Source organism: Cimex lectularius, unplaced genomic scaffold (assembly GCF_000648675.2).
Source record: "Cimex lectularius strain Harlan isolate CLEC.00 unplaced genomic scaffold, Clec_2.1 scaffold11, whole genome shotgun sequence".
NCBI lineage: Eukaryota > Metazoa > Arthropoda > Insecta > Hemiptera > Cimicidae > Cimex > Cimex lectularius.
The window spans coordinates 1,960,422-1,986,431 of NW_019392673.1; the positions used below are offsets into that span (position 1 = coordinate 1,960,422).

The 26,010-nt window shown below is 37.4% G+C and overlaps 1 protein-coding gene and 1 pseudogene across 2 annotated transcripts in view; both read left to right on the forward strand.

The window, feature by feature from the left end:
- The window catches only part of LOC106668336 (NADPH--cytochrome P450 reductase), a 37,780-nt gene extending 12,058 nt beyond the window's left edge, over positions 1–25,722 (forward strand). Inside the window, exons 2-14 of one of the 2 annotated variants that reach the window (XM_014396994.2) lie at positions 19,649–19,823; positions 19,882–20,077; positions 20,160–20,309; positions 20,367–20,491; positions 20,567–20,755; positions 21,192–21,319; positions 21,391–21,498; positions 21,553–21,884; positions 21,973–22,136; positions 22,198–22,301; positions 22,382–22,488; positions 25,102–25,223; positions 25,284–25,722. In XM_014396994.2, the coding sequence (XP_014252480.1) occupies positions 19,649–19,823; positions 19,882–20,077; positions 20,160–20,309; positions 20,367–20,491; positions 20,567–20,755; positions 21,192–21,319; positions 21,391–21,498; positions 21,553–21,884; positions 21,973–22,136; positions 22,198–22,301; positions 22,382–22,488; positions 25,102–25,223; positions 25,284–25,428 (2,045 nt within the window). In that variant the 3' untranslated portion in view covers positions 25,429–25,722. 2 annotated transcript variants of the gene reach the window in all.
- LOC112126387 lies at positions 4,456–4,634 on the forward strand (annotated as a pseudogene).
- Positions 25,723–26,010: the final 288 nt, after the last annotated feature.

A 26,010-nucleotide genomic window follows, 5' to 3' on the forward strand; every position in this document is an offset into this window, starting at 1 on the left:
TTTCAATTATGAAAAATGGCACAGAATCATAATACAATGTGTAGTTTTGGTAAAGGGCGTGTTTCCCAGACACTCTCAAAAACTGCATTGCTTTTTTAAAACATTTTCAATGTAGGGCTATTAAAATTTTTTTGTGTTTGTTGTTCAGTGGCCCCTTAAGACCGACGGTCACGATTCATCCATTTTTACGAATCCATCCCCCACGGGAAATGATAAAAGGGATTCATAAATAATAAGTCTGGAACGATGAATAGAGGCAGCTAAATATTCAATGGTTTAGGACAATGAGACATGTCAAAACGGAGTCAAACTGACAATGAACTCGGAATTAAGAGCAATTTTCTTTTAAACAACCAGTGGGAAAACCGAAAAGTTTCAACGGAAAAATATCCCTCATGGTTTCTTTTTTGAACGTTGCACGTAAATAACATGATCCTTTCGGTCGGAAAATACAGACAAATGTATGTATTAAATCGATCCGCAACTGAGATGAACTGTGAATATTAAATGATCTAAATGATTTTTTCTCTCTTACCCTTCCCTCAGAGAAAAGAGATACGATAACCCAGAATAAATGAGTGATCTTCTTTTCATTTTATCACTGTTTAAATTTTTTTTGCATGTTGCCTAATCATAAGTGTTAATTTTTAATTTGAATTAGATTCTTGACTTTAGACACTCCTTACGCATTACAAATGGTAAACAATCTTAGTAAATATCTTTTTAAATGGTCACTTTTGTCTTTCTTATCAGTGCAGACTGGGGTACTGATAACGATATAGGTTACTACATTCTTACAGTTGAGTGCAGCTCGTGACGTTTAATTTAATTTTTAAGCAAAAAAAAATCTTTTATTTCTTTGATAACGTTGATTAAATTATATGTCCAATAAACAAGGTGACACTTGATCAAATATGCAAACTCTATTTTGCGCAGACATTCGCGCATTGGTGGCCCCAATTGCACCGTGGAAATTAAAGAATCGTTGTTTTCACGCCGGAAAAACACCACCGGGAGAATCTTACCGCAGCAGTGGGTTTTTGGTGGCATTTGCCGCGAAACGAGAGAATGTTTTGTAGCCGCCGTTACGGACAGATCATCCGCCACTCCCATCCCCATAATTTGTGGTCGGATCGCTGGTGGGTCTATCTTCTCCGATCAGTGGAAGGCATGAAACATTATCCCAGGATCCTAGTTTCCGCCATGTGACAATTTTTTCGTCCCGACCACCTATGTACATACACAGTCCATTGAAAGTATATGGGGAATGGCAGTGGGGTACCCGCCGAAGTTTATTGGACTTCTATGCGAATTTATGTGGCGGAAGTCATGTACGGCAAGAAATGTAGATGTTTTTGAAGACATCCTTAGTGAAATAGTTGAATTTTGGCCCCCAGGGACTCAAACGTGATCTCCTTCATTACCAATTTATACTCTTAATTATTATTACACGAATTACCTAAAATAAAATATTTATTTAGAAATCGTGAGATGCGGTCTGGTGTGATGTAGGTTTCAGAAAAACATTTTCTTTATCGTGCCAACGTTTCGATCTTTATTGAGAACATCTTCAGGGCTCAAAGTGTTTGTCTTCTGTGTAATTGTGTCATTCTTGCGTGTCGAGAGTGCCCTCGAGATAAAATATGTTTTATTCTCCTGTGCTTCCAAGATCTTAGACAATCATATGTGCCGATTGAAGCACTTATGGANTCTGGTGTGATGTAGGTTTCAGAAAAACATTTTCTTTATCGTGCCAACGTTTCGATCTTTATTGAGATCATCTTCAGGGCCTTGGATTTACAAACATTGTTTACATATTACAATTACATTTTGGATGTGGAAAACTGAATTCATACAATGCAAAATATATTTTTTTATATATTCATAAAAGTATTTCTACTCCCTTAAAGTGTGTCTTCTGTGTAATTGTGCCATTCTTGCGTGTCGTGTCGAGAGTGCCAGTGAGATTTTGCTATTTTGTGTTTATATACGTTGGATTTTGAAGGGGTGGGGAAAGATGTCGGTATAGGAAAGACATTTTTGTATAAGGCGTCGGCTTCTTTGAGGTGAAAAGAGCCGACGAAGGGAAAAATTGTGTTGGTAATGGTTCGGTCAGATTATCCTTTCAGGATTATATAGAAAGTGATAAAATAGGAAAAGGAAAGCTAAATTGTTGGGAAATTAGACTATGTGAAAAATATTTGATGTGTGGAATGTAATATGATGATATAGGTATGTTATCTGTATTGAATTTGATCAATGATATTGACGTAGCTGCGACTGAGTTTACATGTATCTGTTCTGTAATTGATGCTGTGTTTATCTCTGTTGATATAAACCATTTCTAAAAAATTACGTTTATGTTTGTTTTGTTCTGTGTGTAATACTTTTGGATTTTTGAAGCCGAAATTGTGTTGGTGTTCAAGATGGTGAGTAGCGAGTGCTGTAGCATTTGCTTAGGTTTTTGCAATCATAGATATGTTGCTTTACTCTCTTGTCCAGATATTGGGATGTAATACCGATGTAAGTTGCCGGACAGTTTAAAATCACCACACACTAAAATAAAATGTTTCAGTATATATGATTTCCTTTAAAGGTGCATTTCCTTAAGTGACCGGAGAGAGATCTTAGCGGTCGAGTGGGGCCGGATGCACAATAACGGAAAAGGTCCCAAGTTTGTTTCATAATAAAAAAGTACAATGTACAAGTATGTCGTAAAGATAGATACTGATTCCGATTGATGCACCACCTGAAAATTAAGGGCATTTGTAAATTGGCATGGAACCCATTCAATAAATTGTATGCTTGTTTGTTGGTTTCCTTCCTTAACTAAATACGTGAGTTGTACTTTTTATGGTTTATTGGGGGATTGATGCTGAATACAATACTTTCCTCCACTGCTCCTAAACCCTATAGTTTATAGCTATACTTTGGAAAGCGCGCTCTCCCTTATAAAACTGAGCACTTTCTTTGATGCTTCTTCATGGATCTCGTTGGTTGTCAGAAATGTCCTACCGAAGTGGCTGTACCATAAACAGGCTAACGCTTTACATCCCGAAGGATATGTGCCGACTCTGGTTCCTCATGGCAGAGCCGGCATGTTTAAGGCTGAGCCTTGTCCATCTTCTTAAAGGTGCCCCTACACTAAATGCTTGAGTAAATCGATTGTATCAAGCGTGATTGATAGTGTAGAAACCGGATTGAAGCTTGAAGCAAGCATTGACGGTGATTGATAGGAAGTTTGAATGACTCAAGCAGATGATTAAGCGGCTTGATAGTGTAGGGCAATTTTCATCAAGCATTGCGTCAGTCACTCGGTGGAAGTCATGGCGTCCACTACCGAAACCGCGTTTCCCGAAAACTCGGAGCGGGAGTTCATCAGTTTGTTGATAGATTTATATTGTGATAGTCCCGAATTGTGGAAAGTAAAGTGTAAAGATTATTTCAATAGAAATAAAAAAAGTGCGGCGCTAGAGAAAATCGTGGGGGCATTGAAAGTGCTAAAACCGGATTACAATGTAAAGCAATTGAAACAAAAAATTAATGCTGCTTCACGGCAACCAATGTTAAGACTAGGAAGCCCAAATCTGTATTTGAAACCATTCAGCACCGAAACAAAACAAAAAATCAAACAGCGAAACGCACTGGTCCACTTCACGGCTTCCACTGATGAGGATCGAGGAAGTTTTGACCGAAAGATTGAAGGGTTGATTGAAGCTCCCATCAATCGGGGGTTCAAGCATTTGATCAAGCCGCTTGATAGAGTAGGGGCACCTTAAGGTGATAGTTGACACTTTCAACCCGGAGGCCGAACGGTTGTACACTACCTGCGTCCCGACCCGTTTTGATTCATTGACCCGACCTGGTTCCATGTGGCGTCCGTCGGTACGGCTGAGAGAGAGGAGTTATTTCGCCTTCCGTTTTGAGATGTTTATAAATCTTTTACCTGGTCTCACACCTGGATTATTTGTCCACCGTTTGAGTTTTCTTTCTCAATCCATTTTACCATTTCCAACACTCTGGAGTACTTAGTCGTAGTTCTAGTCCCTGTTGAGAGGGCTGCCCCCTTTTTTGGCTAGTTGATCAGCCTGTTCCTTCTATACCTTCATGCTCGGAACCCACTTTATAATAATCTTATTGTGCTTTCCTCGAGCCATTAGGCAATTTAGACACTCCTAGACAAGTTTGGAGTGAAAACAATGCATTTAATTGTAGCTGCCTGAGAGTATGTATATCTGCGCACCTTTCATATTTTTCTGTATTAATTCATGTGCACATAGAATTGCATGGAATTAAGCGTGGAAAATCGTTGGGGGTTAGTCCAAGGGCTTGGCTAGGGTGTAATTCGCTTGTACTTTTTTAGTTTTTTTGCTTGTATAATATCTCTTATAGTATTCGTTATGCCTTTTCCATTTTCCAACAGAAAGTGTTTGGACTTGGTAGACCGTGTACTTATATATTGCGCAGTGGCAATATCGTCATCAATGAATAATAATCAGTGTTGCGATTATTGCTAGTTGAAAACTACAGTAGTTTTATTAGCGTTTTAATTAGCGTCTGAAATAAGCTCCAGGTCATAACTTGATGTTGTTTGAACTCATGCTTTACAGAATTATTTACACGTCGAAAAGGAAAATGAAATAAAATGGAATCGTCAAATAATTCGCCAGAAATTGTATTTGCATACGTAGTGGTATTTCAACTGCCTTAGCTAGCAAAACAGTTTTTTAAAATATTATTAACTAACCTAATTACAGGTACATTTGAATTTGTTTTGTCCCTTTAAAATCCATAAAAATTTAAGTTTTGCACTACCATACCTAAAGCAGCATATTTAAGGAAATATGTTATTTAGGGTAATGTTGTGCGTCATTCACTAATTTCGTGGTCCGCTTGACCAATTAATATATAACAATTAATTAAGGTTTTTAGTTGAGATGAAAAAGTCAATGGCACGAAGAGAAAAATGGCAAAAAGGAGGGAAAATTCAAAAGGTGCGGTTGAAATGGGAAGTTGGTGTCCGATTGGATCGAGGTCACGATAGCTCAAGTGGTAGAGCAGCCGCGTATCAAGCCGAAGATCGTGGGTTCGAATCCCGCTCGTGCCATTGACTTTTTTTATCTCAACTAAAAACCTTAATTAATTGTGCGTAATCTTGTGCGGTTTTGGGAGTTTCATGTTGATCTACTTAGCTAAATCGATGTCATTTTCAAGTACAATTTTGTAAACCAAGTCCATAATATCTAAATCCGCTGTGTGCATCAATATTAGGTTAACTGAAGGTGGTAATGGCCGTTTCTTTTCTATTAACCGTATGAAGAGGTCATCTCTTCCAACTGAGCTGTGTGGGCATGCTAGGATGGCAAGTTTAGCGTCAGGCACTGAAACATATCACACGGACGTATTTCGTTGTCTATTAATCTTTTTTTTATGTAGGTATTGTGACAGCCTATTGTGATTAAAATGTAGTCCACATAATGAGGTGAAAAATCTCTTGGGTCTGTTTACTTTGCTGAACCAGGGATTAGTTTGCAAGCCTGGCTGAATGTCCGCATAGTAACGTCCCTTGAGGTATTTAGACATATACTCTCTTTGCCACTTTAGCCGAATCACTTTTCTGAGCGTTATTATCCATGCTCGAGATATCCCTGAATGGGTTTCCAGATATTGAACTGAAAGTAGATCTACTCTGTTGTAAGTATTGCTATGTCCTTTTACCCATATGAAGTAGACATTGCCATTTCAGATCAACAGATCAAGTGCCAATTTGCTGATTGCCGAGATCGTTGGATGTTGATGTTTGCACTTTTGGGGATAGCAACAGACAGGCTATCCGAAAAAAATTATTGGATTTTTGATATTTTGTGCATTGATGTAATTTAAAGCTTTTCTTAGGGTGATCCGGATCTGTTAGATCAACGTTCGTCCTCCAGGACGGCTGCTCCCGCTGCGCCAAGTCTTGCACTTTCACTGCGATTTCTTACTGCTACTTTGCTTTCAGTTCAAAACATGTTAACATTACATAAACTTGTTTTGACCCTAATTGATTGTACGTTATACATTTATGTTACATAACTGTTCTGCAGGATGAATTGCAATTTTCATCAAGATAAGCTTAGCGAACAGAAATGTTTAATCGTTGAAAAACTCGTAAGAAAAATTCGTTCTTTCTCAGATAAACTGGTTGGTTTTCGGTAAAAAAAAAAATATCTGTAAGACTGACAATTAAACAAAATGATTTAATTTCATCTTTGTACGTTCTGATTTTCTATCCCCCCTACGGATTCGCGAAGAATCCTGCCTCGACTCTCCGCTTTCTTGTGGCCAGAGTCGATTCTGCTGAATCACTGCGGCTGATGGGGCGAAAAAACGCGACGCACTGCCCCACTCCGTCGAAGTATCGAAACGGTTCACGGCCGTGCCGCGTCAGTCTTCTGCGGACGAGGCTCCAGTTTGTGTGTTTCACTGAAAAACTCCTAGGGACGATTGCTCGGGTTATGACAGATTGATAGCCTTCTCCAAGGTGACCATCCGCTGGACCCTTCCTCCCTGCCATCCCGACACGTCGAACCGTTTAGCTGGGTGAGTCGATTTATGAATTTACGACTACTATCAAACAAGAAATTAAAACCCTTTCTTCTTCTCTAACCAAGAACCAGTCGTGATCATTAATAACAATTTTAAGTTATGATTATTTAACGGTCATTAAATACCACACATTTTAAATTATCCTCTCTTTGCTTTTGATTATATTTGGTAAAGAAATACCAAATATATAATAAGGAGATGTATGATTAAACCGAATACAGTACCTTCTATCGACCAGCCTTTACTACGTAATAGAGTCTCATGGTGTCACTGGTGGTGGTCATCACCACAACCCTAATCCACGAGATTCCATTGCATTGAATACAGTACGATAAAAAGACAAAAATTAGGAAAACAAAATTTCATTGGTAAATTTAAATAAAAACAAAGCATGAGCTGCTCTCTTGAGGTCGCGGAGCGAATACGATCGTTTTGGTCTGGTCAAGGTGATGGCAAAAACAGCGAGGACTGCCAGGCCAAAATGATCGGAAACGACCAAAGTACAAAATCCAGAAACCGAATAATTGATGAATGAAATGGCATGTTGTTTTGTTACAACGGACCTGGCCGTGCTTAATTATGTAGTGTTGAATTCGTTCACTTGTGTAAAATTACTTAGATCTCCAATTATTTTCAGATCTCATTTAATTTCCATATGTATTTACAAATGTTTCTGTTGAATATATGTATCGTTATCGGTGATTTGACATTATTATCTGAATCACTCAGGCTTTCGAGGCAGTACAAATTCAAATTGCATAATAGATAAGATTTTGTTGTTTTAAGAGGAATCCCGAAGGTCGTAAAATTGCCTGAAATTTTCATATCGATTTGAATTTTTGCATTTTAAATTTTATTAAAATATTTTGCCGGATAGAGATGCTGCTGTACATTTGGTGTGATGACTATATCGACTCTTGTTAACTCTATCCGACTTTCCTGTCATTTACAGTACATGATTGACAATTGTCTGATTATCTTTGTCAATGGTTTGGCAGTTGGTAATGGATGAAGATTATTATTTTATTCGTAATTCAGTAACGTAAATGACAGGCGCGCATAACTTGTCATAGACATAAATTAATGTAAAATATATCCCACTTTAACTCAGCAATTATTATGATTATTCCTTGTAGCAGATTAATCACATCATTAGACATTTCTAAGCCCGATTGGGTAGAAAAGGTGTTCTTTTTTATTTATTACCTATTAGAGTACAACTACTGCCGACATTGTGCTTAATTGGTTTCTTTTAGCCAGGATTTTCCAGCCCTCTCTTTCTTTGCTTGTCTTTTCCTGCCTTTCCCGGGTTTTATCCTGTTAATGGCTTTTCATGTTTCTACATGCAAGTTGTAATCAGACAAATCACGACGGTAGCCGCCTCTTTTCTTTACCCTAATGCTACTTCAGATCCGCCGCAATTGTAGATAAAATAACACAGACACTTAAAACAAAAGATAAAACATGTCTGGTTAGCATTCACACTACAACAGTGTATTCGATATTCCTCGGGATAATTGGGGATAAGCCCCTTCATTTACGCTAATAAATTACATGCACACTTCCCTAGAATACTCGATATCCTCGGGGTAATTGGGAATAGCCTCTCCATTTACGCTAATAAATTACATTCACACCCACAATGCGTTCACACTATCACAGTGTACTCGACATCCTCGGGGTAGTTTGGAATAGCCTCTTCATTTACGCTAATAAATTACATTCACACTATCCTAGAATACTTGATATTCCTCGAGGTAATTGGGAATAGCCCCTCCATTTACGCTAATAAATTACTTGCATATTATTCTAGAGTAATCGATATTCCTCGCGGTAGTTGGGAATAGCCCCTCCATTTACGCTAATAAATTACATTCACACTATCCTAGAATACTCGATATTCCTCGAGGTAGTTGGGAATAGCCCCTCCATTTACGCTAATAAATTACTTTCATATTATTCTAGAGTACTCGATATTCCTCGAGGTAATTGGGAATAGCCCCTTCATTTACGCTAATAAATTACATGCACACTTCCCTAGAATACTCGATATTCCTCGGCGTAGTTGGGAATAGCCTCTAAATTTACGCTAATAAATTACAATTCACTCAGAGCTATCTGTAATTTTGTTAGTTAATTTTTATCGAACTACTTTTCAGTTCAGCACCTTATACGATTAGAAAATGTCAACTTGATTACATTGCATATTACATACATTTATTACATTGCGATTATATACAATTTACTCAACGTGTACGATCTCTTGCCACAATTTGAACGATATTGACTTCTCATCCTTGCTCTTTTTTTCTTACGTGTCGGAAATTCTAATGACTTTGACGCGGCATGAATAATAATAAATAATGACTCTATACCAACTACGTTGAAAGCAAACTGGAACAACACTTTTATTTTTGTGACAGAAACCGGTTATTGTAAAGATTTTCCCATCATGGTTGTATCGGTCCTTTTCCTCACCTTTATCCTGGAATGCTGCTGGGTTCATTGCTACATTGATTGTCTTCGTATGCTTCTAGATGCCATCGTGGTTTTGGCTTTCGTAATCCATAAATTAAGTCCTTTCCCGGGGCTGGCAGAAAAATAAAAAGAAGCCGTGCCATTCTTGTTTAAAGAGGGGAGGAATCGAACGTTTTATTGACAAAAGGTTTTAACTCACTTGATCATGACATGGTTCGATTTTTTATCGACATTTTTCTAACATGACCGTTCTCAATGTCACAAGTGATTTTGATTACTTTATGTAGATAGACGTGTAGATAAATAAAAGAACGTGCATTCATAAAAAGCTAATCAGTCTTAAATGTAGCAGTATCGACCACTTTTTTACTTAAGAACACTCTGGAACGAACTTGAAGAAGAAGAAAGCAAATTTAATTGCTAATGCCAAGCTTTCGACCTATTTTAAGGTCTAGCAAATTTAATTGCTAATGCCAAGCTTTCGACTTATCTTAAGGTCTAGCAAATTTAATTGCTAATGCCAAGCTTGCGACTTATCTTAAGGTCTAGCAAATTTAATTGCTAATGCCAAGCTTTCGACCTATTTTAAGGTCATCATCAGGGCCTATATCGGCCTATAAGCTTGGTCAAAGCAACTAAATTTGCTTTCTTCTTCTTTAAGACCATACGTTGATCCAGAATGCTCGCATTAATTTCACAAAATTTTTGCTTTTTTCGACTAGAGAATAAAACAACGTTATTTAAGTTACGTTGTATGCAGAACTTATGCTCCTCTGATAGGTGGCAATATAGAAAATTATATGATATTTTATTTCCTATTAATCATAGTGCCGTAGGAAAATCCATACTTGCTGAATAGCTTCGGTATATAGATCCACTTATCACTGTAAATCGTCAGTTTTACTGATTAATGCTGAAACGACCTGTTGGCATTTCTTCGTTGAAGTATTGGGACTCCTCATGAATTATTGTAGGCACAATGAGTTTATGATTTAATTTTCTTAATGTTCTAGCATATAATCCATAAGTGGGAGCAATCAAAGGATTCAAATTTCGTCTCTTGTCCAGATTGTTAATTTATGAATTTTAATTTTTACAGGCACTTACTACACCGGGGAGTGATAAGCAATCTACACTGTTCGTAACCCGTTTATCTTTATCTTAAGAGTTTTTACTTGCATAATCTGCTCGCGTCAATTTTTGGTTGAAGCACTTGTCTTTGCCTTCGGGTTTTTAGACCATCTGCAATTTTCGGAAATTTGATTTAGAATTCAATGCGTAACGTTAATTTTTTACATTTGTAAGCTACAAAAATTCTATTTGAAATGGAAACAATCTTTCAGACCACAAAGTTGAACTTCTGGTCTTCACCGTGATCCTAAGCACAACATTTATATTAAATAATAATCGAACATGAAAGCATTTTTCTGATTTAAAACCCAGTAGGTATTTTCTACAAAGGATTGTGATGTGTGCAAGTATTCAGAATTGACTGTGCAATTGGCCAATGTCAAGAACAAGGTCAGTCAATTGGTCTTGATTATCGCCTCTCCAATGATATGAGGAGGGCTTTTATTTTTTGTATGTCTACTTTTAAGAGGAAATTCAATTAAAAAAACAATTCAGAAAGAAATCAATTCAAAATTCAAATAATTTTTTTTATAAATCTACTGTGCCTTTTTTTTGATTTACGATCTGGGGAAGTGACACAATTGCACACAAGTGCATTAGTGATGAGAATTCGTTTGAAATAATTGTTTCCAAGTCCATATTCTCAAATCGGTTTTGTAAGTTTTCGTCCAAGTTGTTTATAGAGTAGTCCTGTTCAGTACCCGTCTTTTTCTTTTTATATGTCGGTTCCAGGTTAAACGTGTCAAGGTAGAATCCAAGGTGCTCAGTAAATTTTATGGATAGGAATGCTTTTGAGAAATATCGCGTTAGTGGTTTTGCTTCGGAGGGTAAATGTAACATGGGTGCATTTGTTTTCACTAATCTCTATCCTCCAAAGTTTGTTTCATTCGTCTATTCATTGCACGTGTTCATGGAGCTCCCCTCCGAAGCAATTGTAGAATGGGGATCAGAAAGAAAGCACGGTTGAAATATGGACTAGTAGTACTAGTGTAGAGCGTTGACTATGATTCTGAGGACTGAATTCGCTGGATATAAATAGGGCCTAGTGGTGCCCCATAGTCCCAGTCCATATGGCCAAATCGGTTTCAGTAGAATTTTGTATAGCGTCACTTTGTTTTGTTGACGACTTGTTAGATTTTCGTTCCACTAGTTAACACAGCAGTCCAAAACGTCTGTTTTGCTTCATTCTGCTACTTATTGGACATATGCATGGAGCTTCTCCGAAGCAATTGTAGGGTCGGGATCAGAGGAAAGCACGGCTAGTAATACTAGAATGAACATTGATTCTGAGGACTTTAGATTGGAAAGACTGAATTGGTTAGATATGGTAGGCTTAGTGATGCCTCATAGTCCTGGTCCATGTGGCCAAATCGGTTTCAGTAGTGTTTTGTATAATGGCAGTTCGTTTTTTTGACACGTTAGATTTTTTCGTTCAAGTAGTTTATAGAGTAGTCGGAAGCGACTGTTTTGCTCCTTTTGGCTATTTGTTTGACCTGTTCGTGGAGCTCCTCAATTGCAGGATGTTGATCAGAAGAAAGCATGGCTTTGACGTCGGCAAGAATGCAAGAAGGGGTTGTTGTTGGGTTGTCTGAGGTATAGAAGTCAGGATTAGTCCTTGGAAGTACGTTTTCCATGCAGATTGCTTATGATTATTTGCATAATCTAATAATGCCCGAAATCCGGTTGACTACAAAACCAGTTTGTTAAACAGAACCATAATTTTATAATGAATAACTCCATCATAATTCAAAAACCATTTTATACTGTTAAATTTTCTTTCTTAAAATTGCCAAAACGATCGTTTGAGTTATATTAAAAAATGATAACTCTCAGCTCAAAGACGGGTGTCAAGGACGGACGGTGTTGATGATGACGTACAGGCCCATGAGACGAAAATCGTAAACCGGTTGGGAATGGACTTAACACTAATGGCATATATTTCAAAAGGCTGTGGGAAAACAGCCAAGGAAAGTTATACATTTTCTTAATCGGTCTCTAAAACAGAACGATAGCAGGGACTTTTAAAACAAATTACAATTCGCATAATTAAAAAAAAAATGTGCACAAGGGAGAATTGAGTCACGGAGTGAACAATAGGACAAACAAAAAATTTTTTGTCCCTATTCCTGAGTCGATTATACTATACAGACCATTGAATTTCACCAGGGAGGAAAGACGAGACGTCTCATTGACTCAACAATTCAGAGCAGATGATCAAAAAGCGGAAAAATATGAAATTCTTTCGTCGAAATGCCGAACGCGTTGGACAGACCACACAAGCTAGGATAAGCAGACGAAAATTACCAAATTTTTGCGTCATCATTCCATAGGCAACGGCTGAAATCTCACTATAATATTCTTTTCTTGATTGTTTTCTTGCTTCAAGTCAGGTTGGATAGTGGATAGGAGGTTAGAGACGTAGTAAGGAACTGGAATGGCTTGGTGGTTAGTGGCTTCTTGGTACCCTCAGTTCTGCTCCGTATGTAGAGATGTGAGGTACAAAAATTCTTGGTGATTTGGCATTCTGCGCCATTTAAAAGTTATTGTTACCCCGTTTTATACTTACACAGTGTTACACATCACAGCACACCGATGGATTCTAATTATTCAAGGAATTTGACTATTAAGACCGGGTTTAGTGGTTCCATTTTTTTCTAAGGTCTCGTTGTTCATCACAAAGCATTTCCTTCTGCGGATAAGTGTAGCATCACGGTTTATAAGTAGGTGCGTTCTCTGCTTCTTTGCAGAATCTTATAAGCATCTTCCTCAAATGCCCATACTCCGCAGTGCCGAAACGGCTCACCACGTGTTCTCATCCACGGCCCTTTTTCTCAATCCGAGTTCCTTCATTCAATCCTGTGACCCCTCCTAACCCTTGGTTGCAAGGGGGGTATCCGGCACAAAATAAAGGTGCAGCCCAGTGGGCGTGGCAACCTCTCTAAAGCACAAGCTGTACTCGTGTCGGCCTAGGGTCGGCATGGGCGGCGGGTGCCTTAGCAGAGTCACACGAGGGCCAGTGCACTAGATCCTGTCTGCATAGACGGGGGATGGTGTATGGCCGTCTGTACCACGGGGTAACTAAACCTTCCAAATTCAGCCCTAGTTACACTGGGAACGGATTCGTGGTGGCGCGTGGTGATGCCCCTGGCGAGAACTTAGACAGAGGCTGTCTTCTATCTGTGACCTTCGTGAAGCTTGCGTATGGCCAGCGTAAATCCCCCCGGCTTCACGGGAGACGTTGCGACCGGACGACAGCGTGTAAGCGTTGAGGACGCGATGATCATGCTACAGTCCCTCGAATGCGTGGTTAAGCGAATGGAAACGGGTAGTGAATCGGTGTCTCTGACTCGAGTATGCTTTGCATTGTTGTGACCGGCGTGGTGCCCTTGGGGAAGAGAAGGATCGGACCACCTAGGCTGAGCCTATGGCGTCCCTCGAATGCGCATAGCAGGTGAGCTCGATAAGAGACTTTACCGTAGGCGGTGCTCATCTAGGGTGTGGTTAGCAATTCCACTTCAAACTAAACCGCTGCCGGGGCGTTCCCGGAAGTTTCTACGCTAGGGGAGCCCCTATATTCAGGGAGATAGAGTGACCTTCTCTATCTAGGGAGTACGCGCGAGATCAGGCTGAGGTATTTCGTCTGTTATCCCTTTGCGTGCGGCATACGACCCGATGCACAATGCGGGCCCGACCATTCGGAGTGGACAAGCGGAGAGAGAGGTTGTCTCGGCCTTTAGGGGCAGAGGGCCTCTACACCAATTCTGCGGCGGTAACACCATTCCGTCGTATGCGGAGGTGCGTCAGCTCTCATCTTGAGAATCAAAACGTCCGATAAGGCTAAATAGGCCAGGTGCGGACGCTAAAGATCCTCTTGTCTTGTTGTCGATGAGTTCTCGGGAACTCGCAGTGCTCCGTTAGGAATCCTACTAGGTTCGGCGTTTTTCCTGCTTCCTTGGTGCATTCTGTTGTCTCTTTTCAAATCTTGTCAGGTTTGTCGATTGCCCGTATCTAGTCCAATTCCAATGTTTCCTCACTTTTGCCTGTCTTCTTGTTTAATATGCTCACTAATAATGTGGATCCCTCTGTTACAAAAAGCATATCAGCGGCATAGCAGCCCCTTTTCTTGCAATAAGTAGCAACAGGCCAAAGTCGCTAACTCGCAACCGAGGCTTCAATTTGGATAAATCGAAAAAAAAAATACTTTTCAAATGTTTTTTTAGACTTTTGATATTTCCTTAGTTTCATAAATTGTTTGGGGATATTTTGACCAAATTTCATGAAGATTGATACAGGGAATCAATTTGAAGTAGCAACAGGCCAAAGTCGCTATCTCGCAACCGAGGCTTCAATTTGGATAAATCGGAAAAAAATATACTTTTCAAATGTTTTTTTAGACTTTTGATATTTCCTTAGTTTCATAAATTGGGATATTTTGACCAAATTTCATGAAGATTGATACAGGCGTCCGCTCTCTTGTTTCTTCCTACTTTTATTTAAGTTTATTTTGTACATTATTTATTTAATAGAAATGAAAAATGGTGAAGTGAGTGTGTTGTTCAGTCTTATTAAAAAGAGTTCCTCCTCACAGTAAGTAGTTTTCAACGATCCGGATTTCGAGACTACAGCTCATCGTCAGATTGTAGAGCTCCTTCAACCTGATGATGAGCTGTAGGCTCGAAATCCGGATCATTGAAAACAACTTACTGTGAGTATAAATTGTCTTTTTAAAAAGATTAATTAATTTAGTTTAGTTTTGCAATTCAACACCATCTTTGAGCTAATGATATTTGAGCTTAGTGATGGCTGTCTGACTATCTGAAATGATAATTATATTTGGCGTATAGGAACTATATTTTTGATTTACCAATTGAGGTTGGTTTTTTGCTAAGTTTTGATACTCTCGGCCAATTTCGATGCAGTAGGCAAACAGGAGAAATAATGACTCTACCATTGGTTGTTGGGTGTAAATTTGGTTTTGGCAGGCACATTAACCACTGGCCTGTCTGACGTCCATTCTCATACACAATCCATTTTCATCGCAAGCTTTATTTCTTTTAAGAAGAGTTTCCGTTTCTTTGCCTAACAAGCAACAAAACGTCGTATGGCCTTCAAAGTTCAAACTGCCCATAGATGTAGATATAATATTTGTGGAATATAACTACGGCCTTTGAAGGCTGTCGTATCCCCGTTCTGTCATTACGACCGTCGAGTCGTTCATCAAGAAATTTGATTAGTAGGCCCGGTTTTGATTGGTTCTACTGTTACGTTGTACACCACAGCGCCATAGTTTGTTAGTTGATGCGTTGATGTCTCTCCTACAAATTCTACACCGTGTTGGATTGTACCAACCTTCTTCAAATGACCAATAAGCAGTGTACTTTTAAGATTCCTGTTAGAATTAGATGTCTTTTCCTGCTTCCTTGGATGCATTTTGTTGCTTCTTTCCTTCCGAATTTCGCTAGAATCTTCTTAGGTTGTTTCTGAGCGTGTGTGAATTAAACTGTTTTCTCATTTTCATCTTTTGTCTAAAATTGGTTGATAATGTGAATCCCTATGCCGTAGAAGCATTTGTAGCAAGGGCATCGGCTTCCTCGTTCCCCCATATTCCTGCATGTCCTTGGAACCAGTAGAGTGTAACCTTATTTTGCGTACCTATCCCGATATGACAGTCCTTGTTTTGGTATCTATTAAAATTAAACTAAGTACATCTCTCAATCGCGTGGATCATTTTTAAAGATAGTGGAGTATTTTCTCATGGGCTTCAAGTATTTGTATCCGGGGTCCTGAACGGCGTGACAGTCCCATGCTACCCAACAGCACCCCGCTGCTGACTTCGAAAGTGACAATTCCTTCTAACGTTCTAGATCCACCAATGATACTGCATTTGGTGCTTTTTTTGGTACCCAGGTTTATCTGGAAGTTTTTTTTTAACTTCCTAAATTCAAACACCCTGTTCATGCCTAGGGGTCATGATTATTGAACTCATTAAGCTCTCTCCATTTAAGTTTTGGACTTTTGGAGGATATTCTTTGGTTGTGTTAATAATATTTTTTGTTTGAGGGTGATTCGTTTTAATTTTTCTCAAACCGGCTATGGGACATTGTCTCAACCAGTATTAAAAAAAATCCATGTTTGGTGAGTTTCTTTTTGCTTTATTTGTTTGATTTTATCGACTAGGTAATCGCACCGTTTGATTTGTAGAGTGTTTATTACAGTCATAGCTGATTTATGGTCTTTGCAGACTTCTTAGTTATCCAAATCTTTTGTTCAATTCTGTCGTTTCAGTCTAATTAAAAGTAAAAATGATAAAAATAGTGTGAAAGAGAGAGAATCGTGTTACTAATTGGGTCCGTTTTCACTCGCGAGTTCGTTGAATTACTCAAGGCGTTTCGTCACCGTGCCATCGTCAGTGAGGAACCGAAGACCCAAAAGTAACCCGGTGCCGGTTCAGCATGAATATGTATGAATCTGTTTCTGCTAAAGCCGAACAACTAAATAAGTTATCCACGTTCTTTTCAATATAAATGCATCTTAAATGAAATTTAAAAACGCTTAAATTGTAAAGAATAAAATTGTTCGTGGTTGTGACAGTGAAAATATTTATTTGGCGAGGATGTCGATAAATTAATGCACGTGCTTTTGTGAAGTATAGACTGTGTTGAGGACTTAATAAATAAACATTTTTAAATTCTTTGACCTACTTATTTTAAATGCAAAACAATACCAGGGCAATTAAGTTTTATTAAATTATAAGGTGTTTTTTCTTTTTTGTCAATATTAACTACTCCGCCGGACCCAGTGATTTGTCTAGGACAGACAGATTGCATAAGGCCGAAACGCTTGTTATATACCAAGGTCGAACAGCGAGAATTTACGGATCCATCTGTCGACATCTACACAAAATATTGATCCATCGGGGATTTTCATTTAACCATTGGTCATTAAGGAGTTAACAATTTTAACTTAACAGTTAATTAGTATTGTATTAAAAATTAAGAGATTTTAAGCAGAAAATTGTACGAAGATGAAGGAAAATCTAGGATATTGGTGGATTCTGAAGATATTCGCGCTGTATTGGTTTTCATAACTTTTAAGACTACCTTTTTACATGTCTGTTTAAAAATTGCATATATTATTAGCGCCTTGAATTTATTATTGACAGAATTTTTTTCACGTGTCTTGCTGATCTTTTACGATCAATAAAATTCCACAGCTTTTTTGTTTACATCCTTATGATAAAAACAGTTTAAAAGATTGAACCGTCAATTAAGATCCTTGTAGAGATTCTTAACACGACAATTATTTGCAAAATTAGAATCACAGTGATATCAGTGTGGATAGTTATCTCGACGCGAAAACGGACAGTCACGATAAAATATTTATTTAACAAACAATTTTATCTTCGTCGGTGTAAACATTATGCGCGTGTTTTATTAGTTGTTTACTTGTTGTTAGTAGTTCTGCCGAATTTACTTAACTGTGTCGTTAAATCGGTAGCATACTTCGACGGATGTGTAATTGTCTGGTAACTAAAAAGAAAAAAAAAAGAACATTTCCAACTAACTTATTCGTAGATAAATATAATTGTATTATATTACACTCGTTTGGTTTAGAACATCTATAAACTTTGCCTTGTTCAGCTTACAATTGGAGTTGTAAAATTTTGCCAGATTCACTAGTTTCGTGGTCCGCTTGACCAATTAATATATTTCAATTCATTAAGGTTTTTTAGGTTAATCTCCGGCTAAATACGCCGCTGCTCTTCCACTTGAGCTATCGTGACTCGATCCACTCGGAAGCCGAAGATCGTGGGTTCGAATCCCGCTCGTGACACTGACTATTTTATCTCAACTAAAAATTTTAATTAATTGAAATTTTGCCAGATCTTTGAAATTTACTTGGGAGTAAATCTACTGAACGCTGGGACAAAAAAATTGTTTTCAAGTTTAGAAGTATCTACCACCTTTTTGCTCATGAACCCTCTGGCTGTGGTCTTGAAGAAAAAAACAAACAATTTCAGTTATTACTGCCAAGCTTTCGTCCTATTTTAAGGTCATCACCAGGGCTAAACAATTTTAACTATGTCTACGGATTGACATATTTAAGTTTTTTTAGTAAATCTACTGAACGTTGGGACAAAAAAATTATGTTTTCAAGTTTAGAAGTATCTACTACCTTTTTGCTCATGAAGACTCTGGATGTGGTCTTGAAGAAAAAAAAACAATTTCAGTTATTACTGCCAAGCTTTTGTCCTATTTTAAGGTCATCACCAGAGCTAAGCAATTTTAACTATATCTACGGATTGACATATTTAAGGTTTTTTAGTAAATCTACTGAACGCTGGGACAAAAAAATTATGTTTTCAATTTTAGAAGTATCTACCACCTTTTCGCTCACGAACCTTACTAGATGTGGTCTTGAAGAAAAAAATACAAACAATTTTAGTTATTACTGCCAAGCTTTCGGCCTATTTTAAGGTTATCACCAGGGCTAAGCAATTTTAACTATGTCTACGAATTGACATATTTAAAATTTTTACAAGTTAATTTAGGTAATTTTTTTTTAAATTTTCTTGAAGACCGACTCAACCCTAACACTGTCCAGGATTGTGAACTGGGACAGTCCTTGACAATGTTAGAACTGAGTCACTCTTCAAGAAAATTTTAGCCTGTAAAAAACTTAAATAGCCAGTCTGTAGACATATTTAATATTGTTTTGCGCTCATGATGACCTTAAAATTGGTCAAAAGCTTGGCAGTAACAACTGAATTAGCTTTTTTCTTCAAATACCATACACACCTTTATCCAGAGTGTCCGTGGACAAAAAAATTATAAAAAATTTATATGTGTGTGGTAATATTATCCAAATTATAATAATAACAGGCGTATATTTAACATAACCATAAAATAAACATATTCACAATCAATTAAACATATTGGTACTTAACGATATGAGTAATAATAATCTTAAAACTAGCTTTACCACAAGCGATAAACAAAATTAATATAAAAAAGACATACAGCAATACTCCTGGTCATCTGGACCGTCGGAGGGGTTACCTTGCTTGATAATAATTCAAGAAAACAAAGTACATCTACAATAATAACAAAACCATAAAATAATCCATACCAAATTAGAGAAAAGAAAAAAGAAAAATACAAATAAATAAGAATAATTCTAATAGTTAAAGTGCATCAAAGTATAACCAGTAAGTATCTGCATAGCCATGCTTTCTTACAGTATTTTACCAGCTCCTGCCAACCTGATCCATTTAAAATCTGTATCAGCTCCTCCAGATTTATGGTCCTTTTTGTTTGGTTAACAGATAAATCACTAAAAAAAATTAAATAGTCCATTTGTCTTCATTCTTTTGGTCAGTCCATGCAGCCTGCTATATAGCACTGCTGACCTCATGAAGACATATCATATTTAAATACTTGTTTTGTTTTAGAAACCATGGGTGATGCAACAGAAATGTTGAAGGAAGTGGGAGTTGAAAGTGAAGAGCCTCTGTTCGGGACTCTGGACATTGCTCTGTTCCTCGCCCTGGCTGGAGTCGGCTTTTGGTGGCTGATGAAAGACAGGCAGAGCAAATCGTCCCTCAAAGATAAATCATATACAATACAGTAAGCTTTTATTTCCGTGGCAAAAGTGAATTTTCTTTAATGGGTCAATTTTTAACAGGCCTATGGCAATGAGCTCTATGCCGCAGAATACGGACAACTCTTTTATCAAGAAATTGAAAGCGAGTGGAAGGAGTCTAATAGTATTTTATGGAAGCCAAACAGGCACTGGTGAAGAATTTGCAGGTCGTATCGCCAAAGAGGGCATTAGGTATAAGATGAAAGGAATGGTCGCAGATCCTGAAGAATACGATATGGTAAACCATAAATAACAGCTTATAAATAAATTTATATGGTAAGAATATTTATGAATAATAAGTAACTCTGCTATTTTTGTAGGAAGATCTCATGCAGATGAAAAACATTCCAAATTCAATGGCTGTATTCTGCCTCGCTACATATGGAGAAGGTGACCCTACAGATAATGCGATGGATTTCTACGAGTGGCTGCAAAATGGAGAAGGCGACCTGACCGGCTTAAATTATGCAGTGAGTTTTAAAAAGTTAACGCTTTATTCAAATTTTTCTCAATGGTTTTATGCACAGGTTTTCGGGCTTGGGAACAAGACGTATGAGCATTACAATGAAGTCGCAATTTATGTAGACAAGCGACTTCAAGAGCTTGGAGGGACTCGAGTCTACCAGCTCGGCCTCGGCGATGATGATGCAAAGTCTGTGTTGCTTTATCACATCACAACTCTTTAAACATTGAATAGATTAGTATATTCTTGTACTATTGTTAACAGCATTGAAGATGACTTCATCACTTGGAAGGACAAATTCTGGCCCACAGTCTGCGAGTATTTCGGTATCGAGGGGGCCGGTGAAGATGTGTCCGTACGACAGTACAAACTGACCGAACACATCGACAACATACCAGAGAGGGTTTATACTGGCGAAGTGGCAAGACTCCATTCCCTAATAAACCAAAGACCGTAAGTCAAACTTTTGTATCATTACCTCAATTGTAATTGACATTGAAAAAAGAATTATTTTCAAAGTTCAAGGATGTGAACTTTTCCGAAGCATTGTAAACTATTTTTATTCATATTCCTCTAAATGGGATCGGTTACTTCCATCCCTTTGAGAATTTACACTTTTCCACCTGTTAAGTCTGCGCACTCCCTCCTGGTCTCCTACGGTTCCTTGCCTTGTACATACCTGGCTGACGTGTTAGCCGGTTAGGGGGAAAAATAGAAAATTTATTTAAAAAAGAGAAGTTGTACAGTCAAGAGTAATAAAAAAAACCAAATAAAAATAGCCTAGCATTGAAATTAACATAGTATTATTTTGGATGCGATTTTTATAAATAGAATTTCTATTTTTCTTTTTATGTTTGTCAAAAACTAATTTGCGTCTGTTTTATTTAAGGCCTTTTGATGTCAAGAATCCATATTTAGCTCCAGTCAAAGTCAATCGTGAGCTTCACAAAGGTGGGGATAGATCTTGTATGCACATCGAGTTTGATATTGAAGGATCTAAAATGAGATATGACACAGGTAACACTCATTTCTTTTTATAATGTTTCGTTTATTTATTTTTTATAATGATTATATTTAATTATTTACAGGTGATCATTTGGCTGTTTACCCCATGAACAATCTTGATCTTGTCGACAAGCTTGGAAAGCTTTTAAATGTGAATCTGGATACAATCTTCACGCTGACCAACACAGACGGTAATTATTTTCTCCGAGTGTCGCATTATTTTGACTAATAGACGGAAATTTTAGAGGACTCGAGCAAGAAGCACCCTTTCCCATGTCCTTGCTCATACAAGACCGCTTTGACTTATTATATCGATATCACGTCCAACCCTCGCACGCATATCCTCAAAGAGCTCGCCGAATACGCTTCTGATCCAAAAGAGGCTGAAAAGCTCAAATTGATGGCGAGCACGTCAATCGAAGGAAAGCAGATGTACAACCAATGGATCAACCAGGACAACCGTAATATCGTGCATATTCTAGAGGATATGCCATCTGTAAAGCCTAAACTCGACCATATCTGCGAATTATTACCAAGACTTCAATGCCGCTACTACTCAATTTCATCATCTTCTAAAGTACTATTTTACTATGAGAGATTTTAATTTTTTTTTTTTAATTTCCATATTTAAGATTACTTACATTTATTGTAACTTTATTGATTAGGTATATCCAACGTGTGTACATATTACGGCAGTTAAAGTTGAGTACGATACGCCGACTGGGCGAAGAAATGAAGGCGTAGCGACAAGTTGGTTGGGCAAAAAGATTCCAAACGACTCCAACTCGCTTCCTCTTGTTCCTATATTTATTAGGAAATCCCAGTTTAAGTAAGTTTCTTCAAGTAAAACTTTCGAAATATGTATTTATAACTAATTCAATCTTTCATAGACTCCCGACGAGAACAAATACACCTATCATCATGATAGGACCGGGCACAGGTCTGGCACCTTTCCGTGGTTTTATCCAAGAGAGAGCTTTAGCAAAACAAGAAGGTAAAGGCAATAATTAACACAAAAAAAAAACAAAAAAAACAAAAAAACGAGAAATAACTATCTAACTGTTGATTTTTTAGGAAAACCTGTTGGAGACACAATCCTATATTTTGGATGTAGAAAAAAAGCTGAAGACTTCATATATCAGGAGGAACTCGAAGCGTTTGTTGAAAATGGAAATCTAAAAGTAAGCAGTGACAACTATGATTATTTCAGTTGAATTTGTGCTTGCTCTGTGGGACCGGGAGTGCCACAGGGCATTGTGCTCGGGCCAATTCTGTACCTTCTCTACACCTTAAACATCCCGACTAAACCGTGTATCCTGAAAGGTCCAGAACGTCCGCGCCAGTGTTCAGTCTGCTTCCCTTCTATTTCTGTTTCTTATAATTCACGATGCCCATTGTTTAATTAAACTTTTAAATAAAACTCATTTACTCATTGTTGACTCCTGTCAAGACATTTATTTAAATATTACAACCGAGTGAAACAGACACATTAAAAATCAGGATTTCAACAGTCAAAAATGATTTCTTTTGCCATTAGAATATTGTTCATGATATTAAAAGAAAATTAACTCTGGAAATGGCTTGATCTGATAATCTTATACAAAGTACATCTCAATAAACACTATTGTTTTGATTTAGCTGCGACAGAATTACAGACACACATTTTGTTTGCGTTTATTTTATAACTACAAAGGTTTATTCAATATTCACTGTACCGTGCCTTAGTAAAGTGATTACTGTGAGTTCATTTGGAGCAATTCAAAGTTATTTTAAAATGTCCAAAGGAAGATTTTCTGATGAGGAGCGCCAGTTGATTCACTTGCTCAATGAAGATGGAATGAGCTGCCGAGATATCGCCCGACACATAAAACAAAGTTTTTCATCGGTATCGAAGATAATATGACTAGGTGAAGACTATGGAAGAGGGCATAGCTCTGGAAGACCTCCTTCCTTGACCAGAAGAGACAAATCACACATCCTGTGCGTTGCTTCAAACAGCTTTTCAACTGCAAAAGCCATCGCAGAGAAGGCGGGTGTTGATGTTTCTGTTAGAACTGTTCAGAGATTCCTTAAAAAAACTGAAGATATAGTCTGAAGAAAACTGAAACGCAAACAAGCTCTGAAACCCCACTACAAACTAGCCCATGTCAAATTTGCTGAAAACCACATTTTGACAAATGAAGATTATTGGCGAAAAGTTATTTTTTCTGACAAAAAAAATTCAATTTGGACAGCCCGGACAGATACGCATACTACTTTCATGATCTAACTAAAGAAGAAAAAATTTTGTCACGGCGCCAAATGGGTGGTGGATCTTTGATGATTTGGCGGTGTATTGGGTGTAATAAAAAAGGGAATCTTTGTTTTCTTCCAAAAAAAAGTCAATTCGGATTATTACAAGAAATTACAGGACAAAGAAAAAACTAGTTTCAGCGATTTATGAGAAGGGACTCCAATATTTCAGCAGGACAACACACCCATACACAATGCAAAAATTGTTAAAGAATGGTTTTCACAGAACAGCATTGAAAAACTTGAATGGCCTGCATTCTCACCAGACTTGAACATATAGAAAATTACAAGTAATTAATTTTTTTAGTTGAGATAAAAAAGACAATGGCATGAGCGGGATTCGAACCCATGATCTTCGGCTAGATACTATCTTTATCTCAACTAAAAACCTTAATTAATTGAAAGATATTAATTGGTCAAGCAGACCACGAAAAGTAGTGAATTTAATAAATTAAAATGAAGTATATCTTCATTAAAGCTCTCTGTGGCCATTTCATTTGTCGCCGAGAATCAAATAGATTACACGATATTTCAAAAATGGCAAAAAGGAGGGAAAATTCAAAAGGTGGGGTTGAGATGGGAAGTTAGTGCCCGAGTGGATCGAGATCACGATAGGTCAAGTGGTAGAGCAGCGGCGTATCAAGCCGAAGGTCGTGGGTTCGAATCCCGCTCGTGCCATTGACTTTTTTATCTCAACTAAAAACCTTAATTAATTGTATGATATTAATTGGTCGAGGGGACCACGAAAAATAGTGAACTTAATGAATTAAAATGAAGTATACTTCACTAAAGCTCAAAAATGGCAAAAAGGAGGGAAAATTCAAAAGGTGGGGTTGAGATGGGAAGTTAGTGCCCGAGTGGATTGAGATCACGATAGCTCAAGTGGTAGAGCAACGGCGTATCTAGCCGAAGATCGTGGGTTCGAATCCTGCTCGTGCCATTGACTTTTTTATCTCAACTAAAAACCTTAATTAATTGTAATATATTAATTGGTCAAGTGGACCACGAAATTAGTGAAATTATAGAAAATGTATGGGGAAAATTATCGACGATGGTATTTCAAGACTGCAAGCAGTACAACTCGGTCAATGAACTTAAAACAGCTGTCACCACTGCCTGGAAATAATTTGCCTCAAGATTTTTTCAAACTTTGTACAAAACCATTCCAGAAAGATTACTGGAAATAATAAAACTGAGTGGTAATGCCACAAAATATTATAACCTTGTTTTAAATTGATTTTATCCCATGTGTCTATAATTTTGTCGCAGACAAAATCGTTTAATTTTAGTATTTTAATAATTTTTTCTCTTATTTACTGAAAAATTAAGGTTTAATGAAGAAAAATATTTATTTCATGTGTTTTGAATAAATATTTGTAGTACAAACCCATTACATTAACAAATCATACCAATTAGGGGTGTGTCTGTAATTTTGTCATTCGGTTGCACTTATTAAAAACAAAAAATAAAATGTGTACTTACTGTTTTCCCCTCTCTTTCAGATGCATGTAGCATTTTCTCGGGATCAAAAAGAAAAGGTGTACGTGACCCATCTTCTTGCCCAAAATGCTGATCAGATATGGAATGTCCTTGGGGAGAACAACGGGCATGTCTACGTCTGTGGGTGAGTAAAAAAAATCGAGTTTGAAAATAAAGATTCAGACTCTAATTCTTCACGTTTTAGCGATGCGAGAACAATGGCTCACGACGTTCACGGCATTCTCTTGAAAGTCTTTCAAGAACAAGGCAAAATGACAGAGGCCGAAGCCCAGGCCTACCTGAAGAAAATGGAAGTGCAGAAGAGATATTCGGCAGATGTCTGGAGTTAAACAAAACCCTGTTATCCAACTACTTCAAGTGCCTACTACACTTAGATCTACATGACAAGCTGGGCCTTGTTTTTTTCTTTTTTAGTTTTTGTTTTAAATGTACATGACAGTCCGGCGTATATTTTTGTAAATACAAGAAAGAGCCTGGTGACCAAGACTTGTGTTCCAGTTTTCAATGTGTGTCTGTTCTGATTCAATACCAATGTATGTGATATATTTTGTGAATATGCAGTCGTGTTAAGAAAACAAATTCTTATTTATTGTTATATTTTGTCAAAATACTGCGGTTTAATTTAAAAAAAAAAATAAAATACAGTTTTCTATTTATCTACTGTTAAAATTTAATCTTTTGTGTTAAAGGGATTGAAATATATCAAATATTTGTATTGTTGTCAAATATATATATTGTTTAATTTTGTATGTTAAATTTCCGATGTTGTTTGGGTTTGATTGGGGTTTGTAAGATAGTTTGAGGCCTTATGTTACAATTTATAATAAGCTGTTACCATTATGGACTACTGGTCATGATTTTTTAAAAAGTCATTTTTGATTAAATTTTAGTTTTAGAAATTTAACATCTAT